This window comes from Armigeres subalbatus, chromosome 2 (genome assembly GCF_024139115.2).
Source record: "Armigeres subalbatus isolate Guangzhou_Male chromosome 2, GZ_Asu_2, whole genome shotgun sequence".
Taxonomy (NCBI): domain Eukaryota; kingdom Metazoa; phylum Arthropoda; class Insecta; order Diptera; family Culicidae; genus Armigeres; species Armigeres subalbatus.
Genome location: NC_085140.1, coordinates 576,704 through 595,915, shown reverse-complemented (window position 1 = coordinate 595,915; position 19,212 = coordinate 576,704). Strand labels below are relative to the sequence as shown.

Genomic DNA, 19,212 nt, shown 5'->3' with positions numbered 1-19,212 from the left:
TCTCCAACTGTGAGAAACCAGCACCAGTGGCTCCGTATCATTGCGCATCAGTTTTTGAAAACGTAAACCTACCTGTAATTTTTCTTTACCCAGTAACTAATTTAACTGCAACTGCAGTTGTGTGTGATGGAAATATTAATTGAAATAGAAGGAGAAAAAATTTCACCTAGCCACCTTCTGGCACGATCGCCATTTTAGAAATCCGTATTGAGCGCGCACTGTTGCCCAGCACACAACCTGCTCGCCCAGCAGTTCAGTTCAGATCAGGGATGTATGGAGGAGTGCATAAATACTATGCATTTCGTATGTATGGCAGTGTTATGAAGCACCCCCTCACAATATACACCAAACATAACTTTTGATTTCTCGCTTAACTTTTCAAAAGGACCTAAGTAACATTTTTTTTCATGAATTAATTTGAATAGCGCATTCAACAGAACAGCATGAAAGCTTTTAATTGCAATACTCAAATTAAATCATGAATAAAATGTTACTTAGGTCCTTTTGAAAAGTTAAGCGAGATATATTCACTTTTTTTACAATTTTTCATTTACAACGCTCTCATAGTTGAACAAAATTTCTAAGCAATACAGATAGCTGTGCTATAGTAGTATTCGCTGCCTCGCTCCACCATGAGCCGGCATTTTTTTCAAATGACCAAGATAGCTTAGCTGGTTTGTTTTTCTTAGGCGACTATCTGGCATATTCTTTTTTCTTTATTAAAGAGGCTTTCAGCTCTTGGCTGGTTCACCTCTGGGCATATATTTTTTTTTGCAGCGATTAAAAGTGATAGGACGGAAAGCTTTTTTATGCGCTGTACAATGTATATTTTAAACAGGGTATGTCTCATTAAAAAATACAGAAATCGAAATATAAATATTACACATAAATTTACGATTTTTTTTTAATTTTTTATTCCTTTATTTATTTATTAGGCACTCTGTGTTATACTTAACCGCTACTGTGGTATTTTGCTGTACAGAATCCACACAGAATGTATTTTTAGATTTCCATTGTCATTATTGATGTACTTGCCAGTCCATCTTATCGTAAGTCCATTGTGTCCATGTCGTGCATCCAATGATCGTTGCATTGTTCGGGTACCATTTATCCTGGTTACGTTGGTAGAATTCCTCCGAGAAGAACAAGTTGTTAGTCGTCATCAGACAGCCGTGACGGTGAGGCGCGTACCCCAAAACGCCACCATATGGGCTGCGTATCCGGCGACGGACGAGGGTTTGGTGGAGGGGCTGGGAATCGAACCCATGACCATTCGCTTGTGATGCGAACGTGTAGCCAACTACGCTACGGGACCCCCCTCCAAATTTACGAAATATAAATATAAATATTCTAAATTATACGCGAATGCTGTTGAAGCTGTCAAAAAACAGCCTACAATATGTACGATAGAAATGATTGATCCAACAACCGAAAAAGCTGGATAAGATCGCCAAAGTCATTACTGTTTGCGTGGTCGTCACGCCTCGGCAGTCTACGTGCCAGTACACCGGTACTAGATTATCAATGACGATAGTTCAATAAACCACGCACTACATGTCAAGCTCAGCCAGTCGAATAATTCTACCGATGGTGGATGAGCCTTTTGCTGTGCGTTTCTTAGTGTAGCGTGAGCGCTGCAGCAACTGCCAAATTTTATTAGACAGGTTTAACCCTTTATAAGGCAGAATAAACTAAACAATAAATCAACAAAAACCACAATAAGACACAATGTTCATATAAAACTCAAATGTATTGTTATACATTAAACAGTTTAGAAATATTAAAAAATGGGTGGCAATATAGTTGCCTCTTTCTATTACTGAGTGCGACACTATTGTTGGCAATATGTTTACCACCTTCTTGCAAGCGCAGCTTTGAAAACAAAAATTTTGAACGAAAGATTTTAAATTATATTCTGCGTAAAAGAAATCAGATTAAGGTGCGTTACATTTTATAGTGACGCATCAAATCAAAAAACCCAAACAATCATTTTCTTTTACATTTTTAATCCTAAGCGGGAACCGTTGGGGAAAAACTTGATTTCGTCAAAACTCCGAAAACTATCAACTATCAATATAAAGATTTTGTATTTGTCGGTTTTAAACGAATAACTACTGAAAATCCTTCGACTCGAAAATTACGTTCTGTTTGAAAACCTTATAATTTGTCGGTGGTAATATAGTTGCCACTGTCTTACAAAGGGTTGAAACGACAATATTTTTGTTGATCATTGCATTTTTTTCCATAGCTAGTTTCAAAGTAATAAAACCCAGGTAGTAAATTATTCATACTTTACGATAAGTGTTATAATGCCAATAAATCTTTGAACTAGTTCATTGGTTTATCATTGGTGTACATTGCGATGCTTAACCCGGAAAAATGTAATCACACATTAGAAAAAAATAACAGTTTTGATCGGTTTAACTCTGTAAAGTTAAGTAAGATTATCGATTCGTGATGGCAAAGCGGTTTTTCTTAAAGGAAATTACCATCTTTGGCTTCCAAAGTCCTGTGCCACATCTATTAGTAGCGCTTTTGAAATGTATCATAAAATGCATTCAATTGAAAACGCATCATTAAGATATGTTAGTATAAATATTTAACCTACAAAGACTCGCACCGTTGTTAACAGTAGGGTAAAATGCTAAATAGTGGACCCCCCAGTAGCGGAATTTCGCTTTTCCTATCATAAGGAGTAGAAATTTTCGGCATATTAATTCTTCTTGATATCTAATAACAAATTATGCATCTCCATACATAACGACACATACATAAAACACTCAAATACACGACGTTATTCGTTGAAATTAACATTTTAAAGTCTGACTGAATTCGCCCTATAGTAGATCCCCGGGAGGTCCATAATAGAAAATTGCTTCCCTATAGTCGACACTTCATTTGATTTTCATGTTCTTTTTCGGGGCGCTCTTCTTCCCTATTATGGACCCCCTACCAAATTATTCCTCTAACTCTCGCGTTTATAGAATTGTAAAAAATCATCCAATTTTACTTTCCTTAGCATTTCCAATTCATGTAATCAAATCATAGAACTGTAAGGTAGGTTCTCCCGATGGAATTTCATAGCAACATTCTGCTGTAATAATGCAAAAATGGCTGAATGGTCCACTATGGGGAACTTTACCCTACAACACAACAATAGCGCACATGGCCGGGGTTCTGCTGAATCGCACCAAGTCCCAATTAAAAAATTATCTTATTTGCGCCTAAGTTAAGTCAGATCCAACTGATCACAAATAGTACCAAATTTTATTGCAATCAAGTAACAATGTTTTGCATACTATAGCAATAAACTCGATACTAGCTGAGCTTCCTGCTACTTTCAGAATTTGCTTTGCAGATCTTGCTTTGTATATGCGTATCTTACCGCTAAGTCAAGGAAAGTCCCGTATTTTTACATCCCTCTCGATTGATAAAAAAATCGAATGAAAAAGAAATTAAATTTTAAAAAATATGATTGATCGCATGAAAAAAAAACAATGAATTCATCTAATAGTGACACTATCTTCTTCGTAATTGGCCAAGACACCCGTAAGCAGAGGCACATTATGCCACATTAAAGCCACAAATTTGAGAGAATTTCATTCCTATAGGGTACTCCAACAGACTAACAATGAGATTACGGCTTTCTAAAGAATAATTTTAAAGCAGTATGCCTCAAATCCATTGCAACTGTTGGTGGTAGTACCCATTCCAAAATATGAGCTCAATTGGACAACAACTGAAGCAAAACGGTTCATGTATGAAAAGTATGTAGATATTTCTTAATAATATTATTACGTTTTTGCATTAGGCGCTTGATGGAAGAAAGTTAATAGAGCTTAAAAGCTAGGCCTGGAAGTTTTTGCTCAACGAAAACTGCAACTCAATTATTTGTTTCAATAATTTGTTATCAAAATTTGATCCATGTCATAAGTTGACGTAACAGTATAGCGATTTTGTCCTAGAAACGCAAGCGCAATCCTCTCCCTACAGAATCGCAAGCGAGTTAGCTAGTGCAGGAAGTCTCGATGATTGAGATTTTAGTATGATTCTACCAAAAATGAGTATAAGATCGCGAATGTCGCTTTTGTTCGCGTGACCAACATCTGATTTGCCATTTGTTGTAAAAGTGGCATGATAGCATTTCGATTCAAATATTCGGAACAAGAAAAACAGAAGAATATTTATATTTTCTCCATGTACTTGAATAAACGAATGGCAATAACACATCGCTTTTTTCACAACACTGTGTAATTCGAACTCAAAAAATGTACTTCATATTGAAGGAAAAACTATTCATGATATGATAAATGTAGATAAGTGTCATTAAATTGGTAACTAAGGAGTGGTTGAATCTTGTATAGCTATGAAAAAATCGTTAGTGACTTGAAGAACATTGGAAGAGGTATGGCTGTGTATAGATTTATTTCCAAGCTCATGTACATTGCCTATTAAAAATTGTATTTTGTCAAGGAATTGTTTTAAGTGTATGAAATAAAAATACGTTAATAATTGTTTTGTTCAATTTATTTGCTTCCGAAACAACTTTATTTTATACTATATTGATAATATATAATAACGAACGAAAAAATAAACAAATAAGCAATATAACAAACCTGCGGTTAACACTATTTGTATTGCTTCGTTCTTTTGCACATCATCAGGTACTCATAACTAGGTTAGTCTTGCAATCGATGAAACTGTTAGATTTTTCACACTCGAACACATAAATATTGGAATTTAAGAAGAGAAAAATGTAATGTAGGTAAAAAATAAATTATGGAGTCTTCGGTTTAAAAAAAAACTCCACAGCAAGCATTCGATGATTATAAACGAAAGAAAAGCTGAATTTTAACGCAAACATTTAACAGAAACAAAAATAATTTCAATATTTGCCATAACTAACTTTATTTTTCACTGATTTTTCAACTAAGTAACCTTTTCATTTTAGTCGTTGTGGAGGCACAACATCTAATTAAGTTGATTCAAAAGTATCAGATTTCCAATGTCGCTTCTGTTCCCGTGATTAACATTTAGTTCTGGAAGTATCAACTGATGTTGATGATATTATCTTGATGATGAGTACTTATGCAATCTACCAAACATTCTAAAGGGGGCAAGTTTAGTCCAAGTTGGGGATTAAGCCCCTCTTGCCATACAGCAGCTGACTACTAAATGCTCTTCTTCGGAAGCAACAATTTAGTTGGTGAACCCTACTCTTTCTTTCCGGAAGAGAAATCATCAAAGAAAGATATCAAAATGATATAACAGCAATGACAAAATGGTATAACAAACAATGGACAAAGGACATAAATTGGAAGATGGAATGTTTCAACGTTAGCTCAACACGGCAAGCTGATACAACGCACCAGCGAAGCGCAACAGAGGTGTGCACCGCCGCCGCATACATTTTTTGCATAATCTCGCCGACAGAGAAATGCGCAGGATTTTCCGTTTAAATTCGCAAGAAACAGTGGAATTTACCTAGAATTTCCAGATTGTTATTCTCATAGAAATTTCGAAAAGCTTTCCTTAAAAACTCTGAAATTCTGAAATATTCACCGTTGAAAGGCAAAGAATTTCCTTCGATATTCAGAAAATGCTTCCGTTGAAATTCCGAGTAAATTTACATGAAAGTTTGAAAGAATTTTCCGTGATAATTCTGGAGAAAGTAAGTTCACACTTCCGAAAATTTCCAAGGTAAATTCCGTTCAATATTTGAAAAATAAATTTTTTTTTGTGGAAAATGTTAAGAATTTACAAACAGAATTCCGAAGATTTTCCGGGAAAATACCCATGGTTTTTCTCTACAAAAAATTTCTCGTTGAAATTGATTTTTCAACGGGGAAGGTCTGTTGAACGAAAGTTGTTTGGCCGAACAAACAACTGGATTGAAACCCATCTGGCTGAAATTCATTTGGCCGACGTTGACATATGACCGAAATTGTCGCCCGACCGAATAGATCATTTGGTAAAAAAATGCCGATTAGCCAAAACGGTCGTTAGATAGAAAATGCTATTTGGACGAAATGAACATACGGCCGGGAACGTCGTTTGGTCGAACTGGCCATTTTGCCAAAAAAGTCGTTTGGCCGAATAGATCATTTCCCTAGCAGCACAGATGTTCCACATAGGTTATTAAAAGCAATATGTGACCAGAATATTGACAATCAAGTTACCATTTTTGTCTAACCATGTCGGCCAAATAGTATTATCGACCAAATGACCTATTCGGCCAAACGGAATTGTCGGCCAAATTACCAGATCGGCCGCATGTTCTGTTTGGCCGTTTCGGCCAAATATCATTTTTGACCAAACCATTTTCGACCTAATGACCGCTTCGGTCAATTGGAACTCGACTAAACAATTTTCGGCTTATCGTGTTATTTAATCCGCCGTATGACTTTCGGCTAATCAATGAAGCCTCTGTCGAAAACCAATTGGCCACAAGGCAAAAAGTTGTATGGCCGAGTGTGACACTTGACCGAACAAATCATCAGGGCGAAACCCATCTTGAAGAAAATGTCAGTTGGCCGAAATGGCCTGTGGCTGAAAATATTGTATGGCCGAACTGATCCTTTGGGCGAATATGACATTCGTGTGTCAAAATTGCAATTTGACGGAAAACCATTTTGGCCAAACAACATTATCTGCTACATGACCTATTCAGTTAATCGACTTTTTTTATGATTGCATCATCATTTCCTTCCCCTTCCCTACATTGACTTGCATTCTGACATAGCAGGCGCCAGTATGACCTAACAAATAAGATCACCAGTACTTGTACATTGAAGATAAGTACTAGTCCCAAGCAAACGTCTGTTGGTTCTCTGTTCAAGAACAGCTGATCTGGTCATAATGGAGCAGCAATAAAGCTCAAAGCTCAAGCTCAAGCTCAAACGATTTTTTAGGGCAAACGGCTTTTTCGGCCAGATTACCAGTTCAGCTATGTGTTGCTTTCGACCAAATAAAATTTTTCGACCTAATTACCATTTCGGCCAAATATTCAATTTGGCCAAAATTTGACTTTCGACTTAAGATTGTTTTGGCCAAATGGATTTCCTCCAAATGACTTGCGTCCAAACAACCATTTCCCGTTTAATTTCCCTTGAAATTTCCGAAGAATTTCTTTCGGACAATACAAAGCTTTTACCGTAAAAATCCTAAAAAAACATTAAAAATTCGGAACAGATTTCAGTAAAAAAAATCACGTGGAAATTCTCAAAAATTTTAGTGGGAAATCCAGAAAATTCCCCTTGGAAATTCCATAGAAATAAAAAAAAACATGCAAAAACCAAAGAATTTCCGGTGAATCTACCGGTTTTTTTAAAGTTGTTTTCGATTTTCCGTAGAAATCCAATGAAAAAAGTCTGAATAATCTTAGGTAATTCCAATGAATTTCTTGTGAAAATTCCAAAGAATATCGGTTGGAAATTCTGAACAACTTCCCGTGGAAATTTCAATTGATTTTTCGTGGAAATTCCAGATTATTTCCCCTGAATTACGAAAAAGCTTTTGACAGCCTAAATCACGAGAGGGGGTTCTTGTGAAAATCATTCGACTCATCGAGATACAGTACGCCTTCTCGTGCAGAGTGCGGCTGAACGGGGTCTTGTCCGACCTCATCCGGGTCGTAGCCGTTGTGGGGCAACCCTGCATTCTATTTCCGCTACTGTTCCTCATCGTAATCGACGAGATTCTTCTTCTTCTTCTTCTTATTGGCATTACATCCCCACACTGGGACAGAGCCGACTCGCAGCTTAGTGTTCATTAAGCACTTCCACAGTTATTAACTGCGAGGTTTCTAAGCCAGGTTACCATTTTTGCATTCGTATATCACGAGGCTAAGGGGCAAGCCAGAGTAAACGCGACGTGCGATGCGACGCGACACGACAGTGCAATTTGACAGCCTGTTGATAATGATTGTTATTCTTTTACGTGAGTCGCGTCGCGTCGCATCGCACGTGGCGTTTACTCTGGCTTGCCCCTAACACGATGATACTTATATGCCCTGGGAAGTCGAGACAATTTCCAAACCGAAGATTGCCTAGACCGGCACCGGGAATCGAACCCAGCCACCCTCAGCATGGTCTTGCTTTGTAGCCGCGCGTCTTACCGCACGAGATTCTGGTAGGTGCGATTGACCGGAACCAAACCACGAGCTACTATGGCAGCCAATAACCATGGACACCTGAACGACTTCGAATTGGTGGATGACCTTACACTTCTAGCTCAACGACGCTCTGTTATGCAGAGCAAGCTCAACGACCTTGCCGAGCACCCCTCTTCGGCAGGCTAAGTCATCAACGTCATCAATGTAAACACGGCGATCTCTTCCAGTTTCACAGTAGCAGAGCAAGCAATGGAGAATATTGAAAGCTTTCAATATCTTGGTAGCCAAATGGAGTCAGACGGCACGACATAGGCGCACGGATCAAGAGACCAAGGGCTGCCTTTGCAAGTTTACGAAATTTCTAGAAAAACAGACAGATAAGTGAACGAAGCAAAACCCGAATTTTTAACTCCAATCCAGCAGGACATCGCAGCAGAGGCTAGGTCTAGGCGGCGGTGAAGCCTCAACAAAGAAAATAAGAAAGCTGATATTGGAATATGACCTTGGTCCAGTATTAGACATAGGCGAGCTGCCGTCCAGAATAGAGATCTTTTTTGTAGGCCCTATGTACCCCTAGGAGTGCTTTGGGCACATTGTGTAAGTGGGTGAGAATTGACTCCCATTTGGTGAACAAAGCATGCGCCTAGGTGCTAAGCAATAAACGAACACCTCGGATCTGTTAAATTTATTGTGTAACTTTATAATATTAAACATTCCGTACCAAGGAGAGGAGTGGAAATCGTTGACTTGAGAAAATTAAATAAAAAACAAAACAAACAAATTAATTATCGGTATTTGAATTGAAATCTAAAAAAGTGATTTTTATTAACAAATACAAATAAACACATAAATTGTCACAGTATATTTGTTACCAGTTTAAAAATCTTGTTCCGTCCTAACATTTTCATCGTTTACCACAATCCGTTACCTTTATCATTCAAAAATATATCTGCATCTGTGAAGGGGACTTATTACGCAACCCGACTCAACACTGTTTGTGTGAGAAAGTTGGATAGTGTGCATGGTCAGATAAAAGATATTTTAGTTACTAGATAAAGATTGTCGCTGTCGTCGCTGTCCGGAACATCTTTTGCTGGCGAGGATAGGGGAGCTAAATGTCAAAGAAGGAAAATCCATACGATTTGACAGCTTGGTACCCAACATGTTCCGGACAGCAGAACAGAGGGAACCGAAGCGACAACCTTTATCAAGTAACTAAAATATCTTTTGGTAAGATCTATCGGGTCGAAATGCACAATGCCACCCCAAATCTATAAGAGTTTGCACTATATTCTGTTTAGTTCCACCACTGCTGGACACTGGAGTTCAAGTCGAAAATCGCGTTTCTGTTCTGATTAATCAAATATATAAGTACTGACTCGTATTCCAGACCTTTAAAGAAATCCTTATAAATAAGCTTCAATATATTTTATTATAAAACTATTTAAATAAATGTCTTTCCGTATCTCACCTTTGTTTCCAGCATTTCCGAATATATCTACTAATGTTTGGCTCATAAATTGGTTTAAAAATAAAGTCTTAACTTACTATAGCGTTTAAACAACATTCATCAGTAAAAGGGTTTCAAGCTCGTTTGGATTAAATTGTGCACTGCAATTCATCTAAAGTTATTGTCCAATTTAAAGACTGATGGTAAACTGTGATATTTGCTTGCTGAAGCTTTTCGCGCGGCTACCGTAGGTTGGCTGGGATAAGTGTTGATTGAAAGCTCCCGTAGAGGAGCTTTTTCAGTTTTGAGTTTATCCTCGTCGCAGCTGCTGAAGCTTTCGATCGACTTGCTGTTGGGGAGCTTTTTGTCGGATACATCCCATTCAGAGTGTGTTTTCACGTCGGAGCTAGAGGTTTCTTCTTTGGGGTGGACTGGAAGAAGCTTTCCTGTTTGAAGTGCGTCGCTACCATCGTCTAAATGCAGCGTATTTCCGGTAAGACGTGAGTTAGACGAGTGATACACATTTCGCAGTTGGGGATAAAGATCATATTTGCATTTCAGTTGGGTAGGGGTATGGTGAGCAGCCAAATGACTTCTAGGTGTCTTAGTTTGCCTGTGACATTCAATAGATCGCTCATCCGCAGTGCTAGTAGCGGTCATACTTTCTCGGGGGGAGTATTTGAAACGGTTGCTTTCGGTTAAATATTTTATGGGGAACCATCTGTGTTTGGTAGAGCGTACCGTTGGGAAATTATTTCCATATCGAGTCCAACACGAAGAGAAATCAAGTGAATCCGGGTTGTTTTCGGATGTCGCTTTGCTTGGATGCATTTGAGTGTGGTCGAGCAACATTTCCTGTAGGCAGCAGTGTTTTCGATATGATACCAAATCGGCATCAGAAGCACTTGATAGTTTTGTGGTTCGTTGCTCATTCGAATGGAAAAATTGTCGTCGAGTGTTGCATCTATGAGCACCGATTTGTCGTGGCTCAGGCGAAGAGTTTACTGTGGTTGGTGGTATTTTTCGGAACGATACTACAAGAGGACGTTTCAGTCGTGCTACATCGATCTCTCGGTAACGGATCGGATTTTGGTTTGAGCAAGGTTCATTCATTGGGGATGCAGTTATTGTGGTTGTCTCATTGAAGATGCTACTCTGCTGCAGTGGATAGTTGGTAGTGCAACATACAGAGGAGCACGTGTTCATCGAAAACGAGTTAATGGAACTTGAGCGCAATGAGACATTCCTAAAAAACATACGCTGTCTTAGTTGATGCCCAGAACGGCGGTATAAATAATTCTTTAATGTTTCCTACATCGTTACCATATCGGAAAAAAAGAAAAGAAAGACACACGTGATAGAATTTTGGTCCAATCAATTTATAAATTTCTGATATATGTCTAAATATAAGAAATCGTTGCAATCATTGTTAGAAAAGTCATGCTACTTCACATAGATAAAAACATTTATTAAATTCGTTATCAGCGTTATTAATATGGTAAAAAACACCTTAAAAAGTACTGTTCACAAGCGCGTAGAAACGATTGAGTTGCAAGATATCCCAAACAGTACATACTGCGAAATCTTCTTCTTTCTGCTTATTGGCATTACATCCCCACACTGGGACAGTGCCGCCACTTCCACAGTTATTAACTGCGAGGTTTTTAAGCCAAGTTACCATTTTTGCATTCGTATATCATGAGGCTAACACGACGATACTTTTATGTCCAGGGAAGTCGAGACAATTTCCAATCCGAAAATTGTCTAGTCCGGCACCGGGAATCGAACCCAGCCACCCTCAGCACGGTCTTGCTTTGTAGCCGCGCGTCTTACCGCACGGCTAAGGAGGGCCTCTGCGATACTGCGAAATAGTTGTAATAGAAATAGAATTATTCCGTTAGATCAAACAACCCAAAACTAAGTTTAAACAATTCAAACTTAAGTTCAATTCAATCAATTTGGACAGTTAGTGGGTGAATCCAATTTTGAGTTGGATGGCTTAACAAGGATTTAAGTAGCTTACGTTTGATCCCGTGAAAAAAAAAAGTACCTTAATACTGAGTTCTTTCCACCTGACGCTAGGTTCAAATAGATTCAACAAACCCAAATTTGAGTTCAACCGCTTAAACCTAGCGTTGGCATTCCCCATCGAACTGCTATCGTTAGGTAGTTTTCTTTTCCTGTTTTTGATAACTACGGGTGAAATGAAAGAGATCCCGACTAGAAGGTCATATCAAAATTATATCAACCTATGTTATTATGTTATACTAAATTTTTAAAACAAAATTTGTTAGAAACGTGGTGCAGGATGTTGTTAAAATATCTAAATTTCTATCAAAAATCACACTACTGGAAACAAAAAACTATCAAATTTTGTTACAATTTTATCATAAAAATAACATATTTTGTTAGAAATTTATAACAGAATCAGATACAAAAATATTGTTTCTGTGCAGTTGCACATTTTTACAGTTCGTGATAGGTCTCCAGATTGTGATCAACAATACAAAACTTTTGTTTTTGTCTGAACAAGAATATTTTTCGAGAACATGAAACTAACAACATTACAAATAAGGCAACCTTTGCAAATTATATCAGTGTTGTGATATCTAAATGGCTGGAAGACTTTGCTACATCTATTTTAATTGCCTACTGTTGGGCAATTCGGTGTTAAGCATTTTTTAAACCATATTATGATAAAATCCTGTTACAACATTTGAAAGATAATGGCCACTAAGAACAAAATTGTATCAAAATAAGTTATAAATATCACAATATATTAATATTGTGTTCAGTTTCTGTTATGCTGTTCTAGTCGGGATGCCACATCAAAAACAATACAAATATTGGGTAGTTTGATCTAACCGTTTTTGAAGTCTCTAATGCTTAAATGTCATGTGACCGTCTACAACCAGGGCGTAAAGGCAAGGAGATTTACGCTTCGATTGCATACTGTTCAATAGATGCTCTCTATGCCTCCCTTTCACACTATGTCGCTTCATACTTGTTCGCGCCCTAGCGAACGGCTTTCAATCTGTTGATTTTCAAAAAAGTAACTATCAATTATACTCATGCTCATGCTTTGAGTAGAACTGAGTGATAAAGCCTATAAACGAATGAATTGAAATAAAGGTGTGCGCCGCCACGCCACGTCGCCGCCGCCACCGACATTTTTTGCATCGGCGCGCCGACGTTTAATATTTGTCACGCCGCTTATCTATAATTTTCCACGCCGATACAAATTTAAAGATGTCCACAGAATTTTGGAAGTGGAAGTGGAAATTCTGAAGATTCAATGGAATTCCTGTATAATTTCCTGATCCATCACGTTGAAACACCAGAAATTTTTTCGTGAAAATACCAGTGATTTGCATGTAAATTCCATACAATTTCCAGTTCAAATTTGGAAAATCTTTATTAAGAAAAACTTTGTGTGTAAATTGCGAAGGATTTCTTTTCGAAATCCAAAGAATTTACCATTGAAAATAATTTTCAATGGAAAAGAGGCGTTCAGCCGGAGACCACAAGTCTGAAAGTTGTTTCGCCGAATATGTCGTTTAACCAAAAAAAAAACTATTTGGTAGAAGCCTACCCGAGCAAAGCTTGAGAGCAAATCGATAACTTGTTTTAATTTTGTTAAATAATCGATTAACTTGATATCTTGTCTATCGTTTTAACGGTTAAGTAACAAAACGTATAGTAGAGAATTCATACTGTGACATCAAATCGAAAGCTATTCCTGCTGTCATTGAGAGCAAATCGAAAACTAATTTTATATTGGTTTCCAATAACAAAATAAGTACACAGTTTAATGTCATATCAATCAATTTAGTAATCTACAGCAAAATGAGATCGAAATATGTAATCAATCATGATTATTCATATTTGAAAACAAATTATAAATCAATTTAAAGGTAAAATAAAAATATGTTTTATATATGCACTCATTACGTTTTCAGACTTTGGTAGCTCAAAGTTATTTGGCCGAGAATGTCATTTGGTCGGACAGTTTCTTTGGCTGAAAAAAAAAACGATTGGCTGAATAGCTCAATTGGCCGAAATAGTCGTTTGGTCGAAAGGGCCATTTGACGAAAATGGACATTCGATCGAAAGTGTCGTTCGGCTGAATCGGTCATTTTGGATATTACGGGAGAATCTTTTGAATTTCACCAGAAAAGTTTTTCCAAAATTTTCATTTGGAAATTATTTTCAGACTTTTCACGAGAAGTTGTTCAAATTTTCTTTAGGAAAATATTCAGAATATTCACGGAAAGTTCCTATTGAGTTCTGTTAAGAAATTTTCAAAATTTACAAAAAAAAACCTTCATAATTCTGGGAGATTGTGACTGGTAAAAGAGATGCTTTAGCGTTGACTTCCTCAATCTAGATCATTTAAGATGGATAGTTTTTTATCCTTATTAGATTGATTTATTTTTCAATATCCGCGGAAGACTATGGAATTATCACGAGTTTCTCAAAGTTTCTGCAGAAGATGGTTCAAAATATAGATTTCAGAAAAAAATTCTTTGGTTTTCAATGAGAAATTACTCGAAATTTTTACGAAATGTCTTCGGATTACTTCAGAAAATTCTTTCTATTTTCGACAAGAAATTCTTGGGAAATTCCATTGACGGAAAGCGACAGACGGCTGAACTAGTAATTTGGCCGAGAAAGCCGTTTGTCACAACAGGTCGTCTGGCCGAAACCATCGTTGGCCGAAAATGCCGTTTGGCTGAAATGGTTTTTGACAGCATGGGCCATTTAGCCAAAAACGTCATTTGATTATTGAACAAAATTCATCTAGCCAAGTACCATTAGCAGAACTAAGCGTTTAACGGTAACTGTTATCTGGTCGAAACAGGTTTGACAGAAAATGTTGGAAAAGAAAAGAAAATGTAGTTTAGTCGTAAGCGACGAACAGCCGAAATGAACATTTGGCCGAACTGGTAATTTGACCGTAACAGTTTGTCCTGACAGGCTGAAAAAGTCGTTTGACCGAATACCCAACAAACAATTTAAGCCGAATGAGCTAGTTTTTAACTGTAGAAGACTATTTTTGGTTGAATAAGTGCTCTATCAGTTAACAATGTTTATTACAAAAAATGCCGGTTGGTAATGATTGTCATTTGGAAAAATGAGCCATTTGGCCCAAAAATGTCCCGTCTGCAAAACAACCTTCTTTGAAAAGTGTCGTTTGACTGAATTAAAAAAAAAAACGTTCAGCCGAATAGGTCATTCGACAGAAAATGCCATTTGGCCGGAAGGGTTATTTTGTAGAAAGGACATTTTCGGGTCAAATGACCATTCCTACCAAACGGCATTTCCGGTCTAATGATTTATTTGGTTAAATGATTTTTTCGGCCGAATTACCAGTTAGGCCGAATGTCTCTTTTGGCTGTATGTCGCTTTCGGAGGTTACGAAATTTCGTTCAACGGTCGTTTGACAAACAGGAATTTTCGCCGGAAATCTCATTTAGGAAAACGGATGGACATTTTTGACTAAATTACCCGGCACATTGAAACATAACAAAATAAGACTGGCGCCACGTTCCTAGTTTTAATAAAACTTCTATTAGTGAATCAAACAGTCCATTTCCTAGGAATGTCAATGAACTTGAACACATTTTCAATCAACCTATCTAGCTAGATTTAAACGTAGGTACGACTCATCGTCACAGGGAACGCATCAGAAAAGTATTGCGGAAAAGAAGAGATGTCATATCATTATCCCTGTTGAAAAAGGCCTCTGCCTGACTACACTTCCATTCAAGGCTCCAAGACACGATGTCCGTTGGATCATATGCGTAAGATCAGTGCGTCAATGACAGATATGTGACGCGGCACCAAACAGCAATAGTCAACATGTGACATCAATACGACAGGGCGGATTTGAATAAAAGGAACCCAAAAGTTTGTTGTTTTGCGGTTCCGTGCGGGTAGTTTACCTTAAGCCACGGGCAAACAATTTACCCTAAGATGAGTTTATTCAACTCAAAATTGAGAATACTCGAATTCACTCTTTTGACAACAATCATGCGATTATTTCACCTGTAGGCACTTTGAGCTTAAATTTAGGATTGTTTTATTTGTTCCTATAGATAGGACACACTTGCAAGCATAGAGATTTCATTGAAAAAGGGTCTACCATTTTCTTATGTTTTAAGCAAAAAAAATCTTTAATAAGGGAAGGAGAATTGAAGAACCCAGAAAAATCCCTTATGTAATACGTATACATTCCCCAAGTAATGCTTTAATAAGTGGGATAATCTAAGCAGATTCCGTCGAATTTCCTAAACTTGGAAGAAAACATTTTTTTCTTCATTAACGTGTTTTTAAATTAATTGGAAGAAAGTAGATGCTTCAATCAATCAAGAGAATGGAGAGATGGAGAACTACTACATACAGCCTGATTGGATGACATAAGCCCAAAATAAAAGGAAGAGCACAAACTATATTGTACCAACTACAGAGGGATTACTCTTTTAAACTCGTCGTACAACATTCTGTCGTGTATTCTGTCGAATACCAAGCAACTTTTCTTGAGGACTGACCAACGACTGATAAGATGATTAGCCTGCGTTTGTTGTTTGATAAATTGATTGATTTCGAAACCGCGTAAAATTAACTTTGCGGACCACATTGGAATCGATCGCTGCTCAGTAGTGGCGGCGTTTGTCCTATTGAAGTTGGAGACGGCGAGGATAGCCTCAACGATGAACTCTTCCAAGACAAAGTACCTACATGGTTGTGGGACAGAGACAGAGGTAGTGCTAGTAGTGTTGGTGCACTTTAGACTAAGGCTCTGAGCCATCCATAAAAAAATAGTTTTCTGAGTGAAATAATAGCCTTTCGGTATGCGCCATTTTACAACATGCATGATTTTTATTTTTCTGTTAAAGAGTCCGATGAGTACTACTCGTTAACACCATTTTTGGAAAATGGCTAATACGTCACTTTTTCAGATTACGGCAGTACAACTATTTAAAATTTTCAAATTCTGCCATTTATAGGACAAATTGATTCGAAAATGCTTTTTCTCAAAAATAATAACATGGTAATTTATGTGTAGGCAGTGTACTACGCATTACTTTAAAATAAATTAGTTTCAGCTCTTGTGCAAAGGTATGCCTTGCCTTTATGTTAAACGTCAACTATGTCATAGTTTTGCTTTTGAGCCGCATTTCCCATGTTCCAATTTCGATTTAAATTGTTTTACATGATGATGTTTTACAATGCTAATATCATCTTCCAAACTTGGACGTACATGTTCATGATAGAATTAGAGGCGAAAGTATAGAATTGATAGTTCCGTTAGGATACGGCAGGCATGTTTTACATATTATAGTTTTGAGTACCAGGACTTTTCTAATATTGACCTTTCTTATAAAGCATACATTTCTAGTGATTGCAATTTTGACTAAAATAGTTAATCAAAAAAGTTTATCCAATGATGATAGAAGGAATTTGGAATAGTAGTGAACGGTAAACGTTTGAATAGTAATGCAATTACGAGATGAAAAAAAAATACATACTTACTAACCTTGAACGCCTCCCGAAACTTGTGACTCATTATGTTGTACAGGACAGGGTTGATGCATGTCGACACAAAATACAGAATTCCCGATATGTGAGTGACAATCTCGAACGCTATTCGTATTGCTTCATTATTATTCTGGTCGCCGCCATAAACCGCGAAAAGCCGCTGGGCATGGAACGGAGCCCAGCAGAGGAAGAATGCTATCACTACGGCCACTGGAAAGGATAAACAAATGAATAAATCAACTTGACGAGTGTAGACAGACATTCATTTATTAATTTTGTATGGGTTCATCAGTCAAATAGGGAGCGCTGCCCGGGACTATCGACCGAAGCATGACTTTCTAATTACTTCAGTAACGCTAGGGAAAAAAAGTTATGTCGTAGCTATAGCTATAGACCCGTTTATAATCAGCAAAAGAAATTGATTGTTTAGGTCTTTCACGTTAGAAGTAATTTGTTCGAAGCCTTTCGGATGAAAAAATGTACATAATCTTACGCGCACAGAAACAAGAGATATGCTTTTTTAGTAATGAACAGTAATCGTACAGTAAAAACAGAATCGTCCACCATAAGGTTTTTTTTGTTTTCTTGGTTCAATCACATAAATAAAGTAGATAAAATCTTGGTTCAATACATTCTCAGGTATGAGAGTATCTAAGGTCTCGGATCATTCCCATCCGCAATCTATACTACGTTTCTAGTGTAGTACAGAAGATCAAATAATGTGATCGGAACACGGCCGAGTTATAAACGTAGTGGACGGGAAAAAAGTCAATGTTTTGATATAATCTGAAAGTCCCAACCAATTCCACAAATTCCAAAAATATTCTAAGAATTGTGTACCGGTATTCTCGAACATATAAGAAATTTGAACTGTTCCACTTCTCATTTAGGACAACCTACGACACCACGTAGTTGTGCGTATTTCTTAATGCTAATGCAAATGCGTTTCTGATTGACCTGTTGTGACGTGATCATTCTGGCTTGCAATAAAAAAAATGGCGCTGCATCTCATATAAATATTATTCGACTTCATTTTGACATTTTATTCGTAAGCATATAAGTCAACAGAATCGAACATTTTTCTTAAACTTTTTTCATAAAGGCTTTATTGCTTTGTCCTCCATTTTTTTCACTATCCAAATAGTTTTGATCGAATAAGGCTGATACAAATAAAAAAGCAATGTGATTATCTTCTAATTTTTGTTTTATCACCAGTGAGCATGAACTACTGACCAATTGGTGTTATTTTTTTTTCTTTTGGGGTGAGATGAAAAATTGAATCATTCTTTCACTTTTTAATACATTTGCCAATCGACAATGAATCAAACTATGGCAGCTAAACCGTAAAGTACAAAGTTGTTGATGTTTAATAGTTTAATCAAACTTACCCAGCATTTTGACCACATGCCTGGTGCTGTGGTACTGCACACGGTTGGAGTAATTAATTCGCCCGTCTTCAGACAGCAGTGAGTTGGTCTGCTCCACCAACTGATGGTGTACGTTGTTTACCATGAGGCTTCGCTCGATTGGAACCATGCCGGTATCGTTAGCCACCATGCTGCTTACGTTGTTACCACTGGCATTGATGCTTCCGGGCAAAGAGATCCTAGCTTGGAGGGGCTGCTGCTGCATGAGCATGCTTTCACTGTAGTGCTGGGGCGAATCATTCTGGTAGTTGATGGAAACAATCGTTCGGTGGGAGTTTTTCTTGAAAATTGTGTGCTGCGGAAAAAAGGTAAGGGAAGGAGCAAGAAATAGAACCAGACAATCAGTTATGGAATCAAATACACATGGCTCCTCCTGCAATCGAGAAGAACCAGAATAGGTGCCAATGAAAAGTCACGTTTTGTGTGTTCATTTTAAAGGCTAATGGAAAAATTCTAGCATGCCCCCATTGCTTTCCTCCAGTGCAATATGATGGAACTAGTTGAATTATTTATACAACTGTCAACAAAATACGATAGACCCTTAGAAAAAGGATTCAATTGCAAAAGAGCAAAATAAATAAAAGAAGGCAGTGGATCTTAATGAACATTGTATCTCGTATTCTACGTGCGATATCAAGATTATTTCATTCTTCCTAAACCAACATTCACCGTCCCCGGAA

General features: G+C 37.4%; 1 protein-coding gene across 1 annotated transcript in view; it reads right to left on the bottom strand.

Annotated features, from left to right (window-relative positions):
• Window positions 1-8,150: 8,150 nt before the first annotated feature.
• Window positions 8,151-19,212, bottom strand: part of LOC134217379 (5-hydroxytryptamine receptor-like) — a 54,176-nt gene continuing 43,114 nt past the window's right edge. Inside the window, exons 6-8 of the mRNA XM_062696118.1 lie at window positions 18,494-18,827; window positions 17,104-17,315; window positions 8,151-10,874 (exon numbers count right to left, since the gene is read on the bottom strand). Coding sequence (XP_062552102.1) covers window positions 9,732-10,874; window positions 17,104-17,315; window positions 18,494-18,827 — 1,689 coding nt within the window. The 3' untranslated portion in view covers window positions 8,151-9,731. The remainder of the gene's footprint in view (window positions 10,875-17,103; window positions 17,316-18,493; window positions 18,828-19,212) is intronic.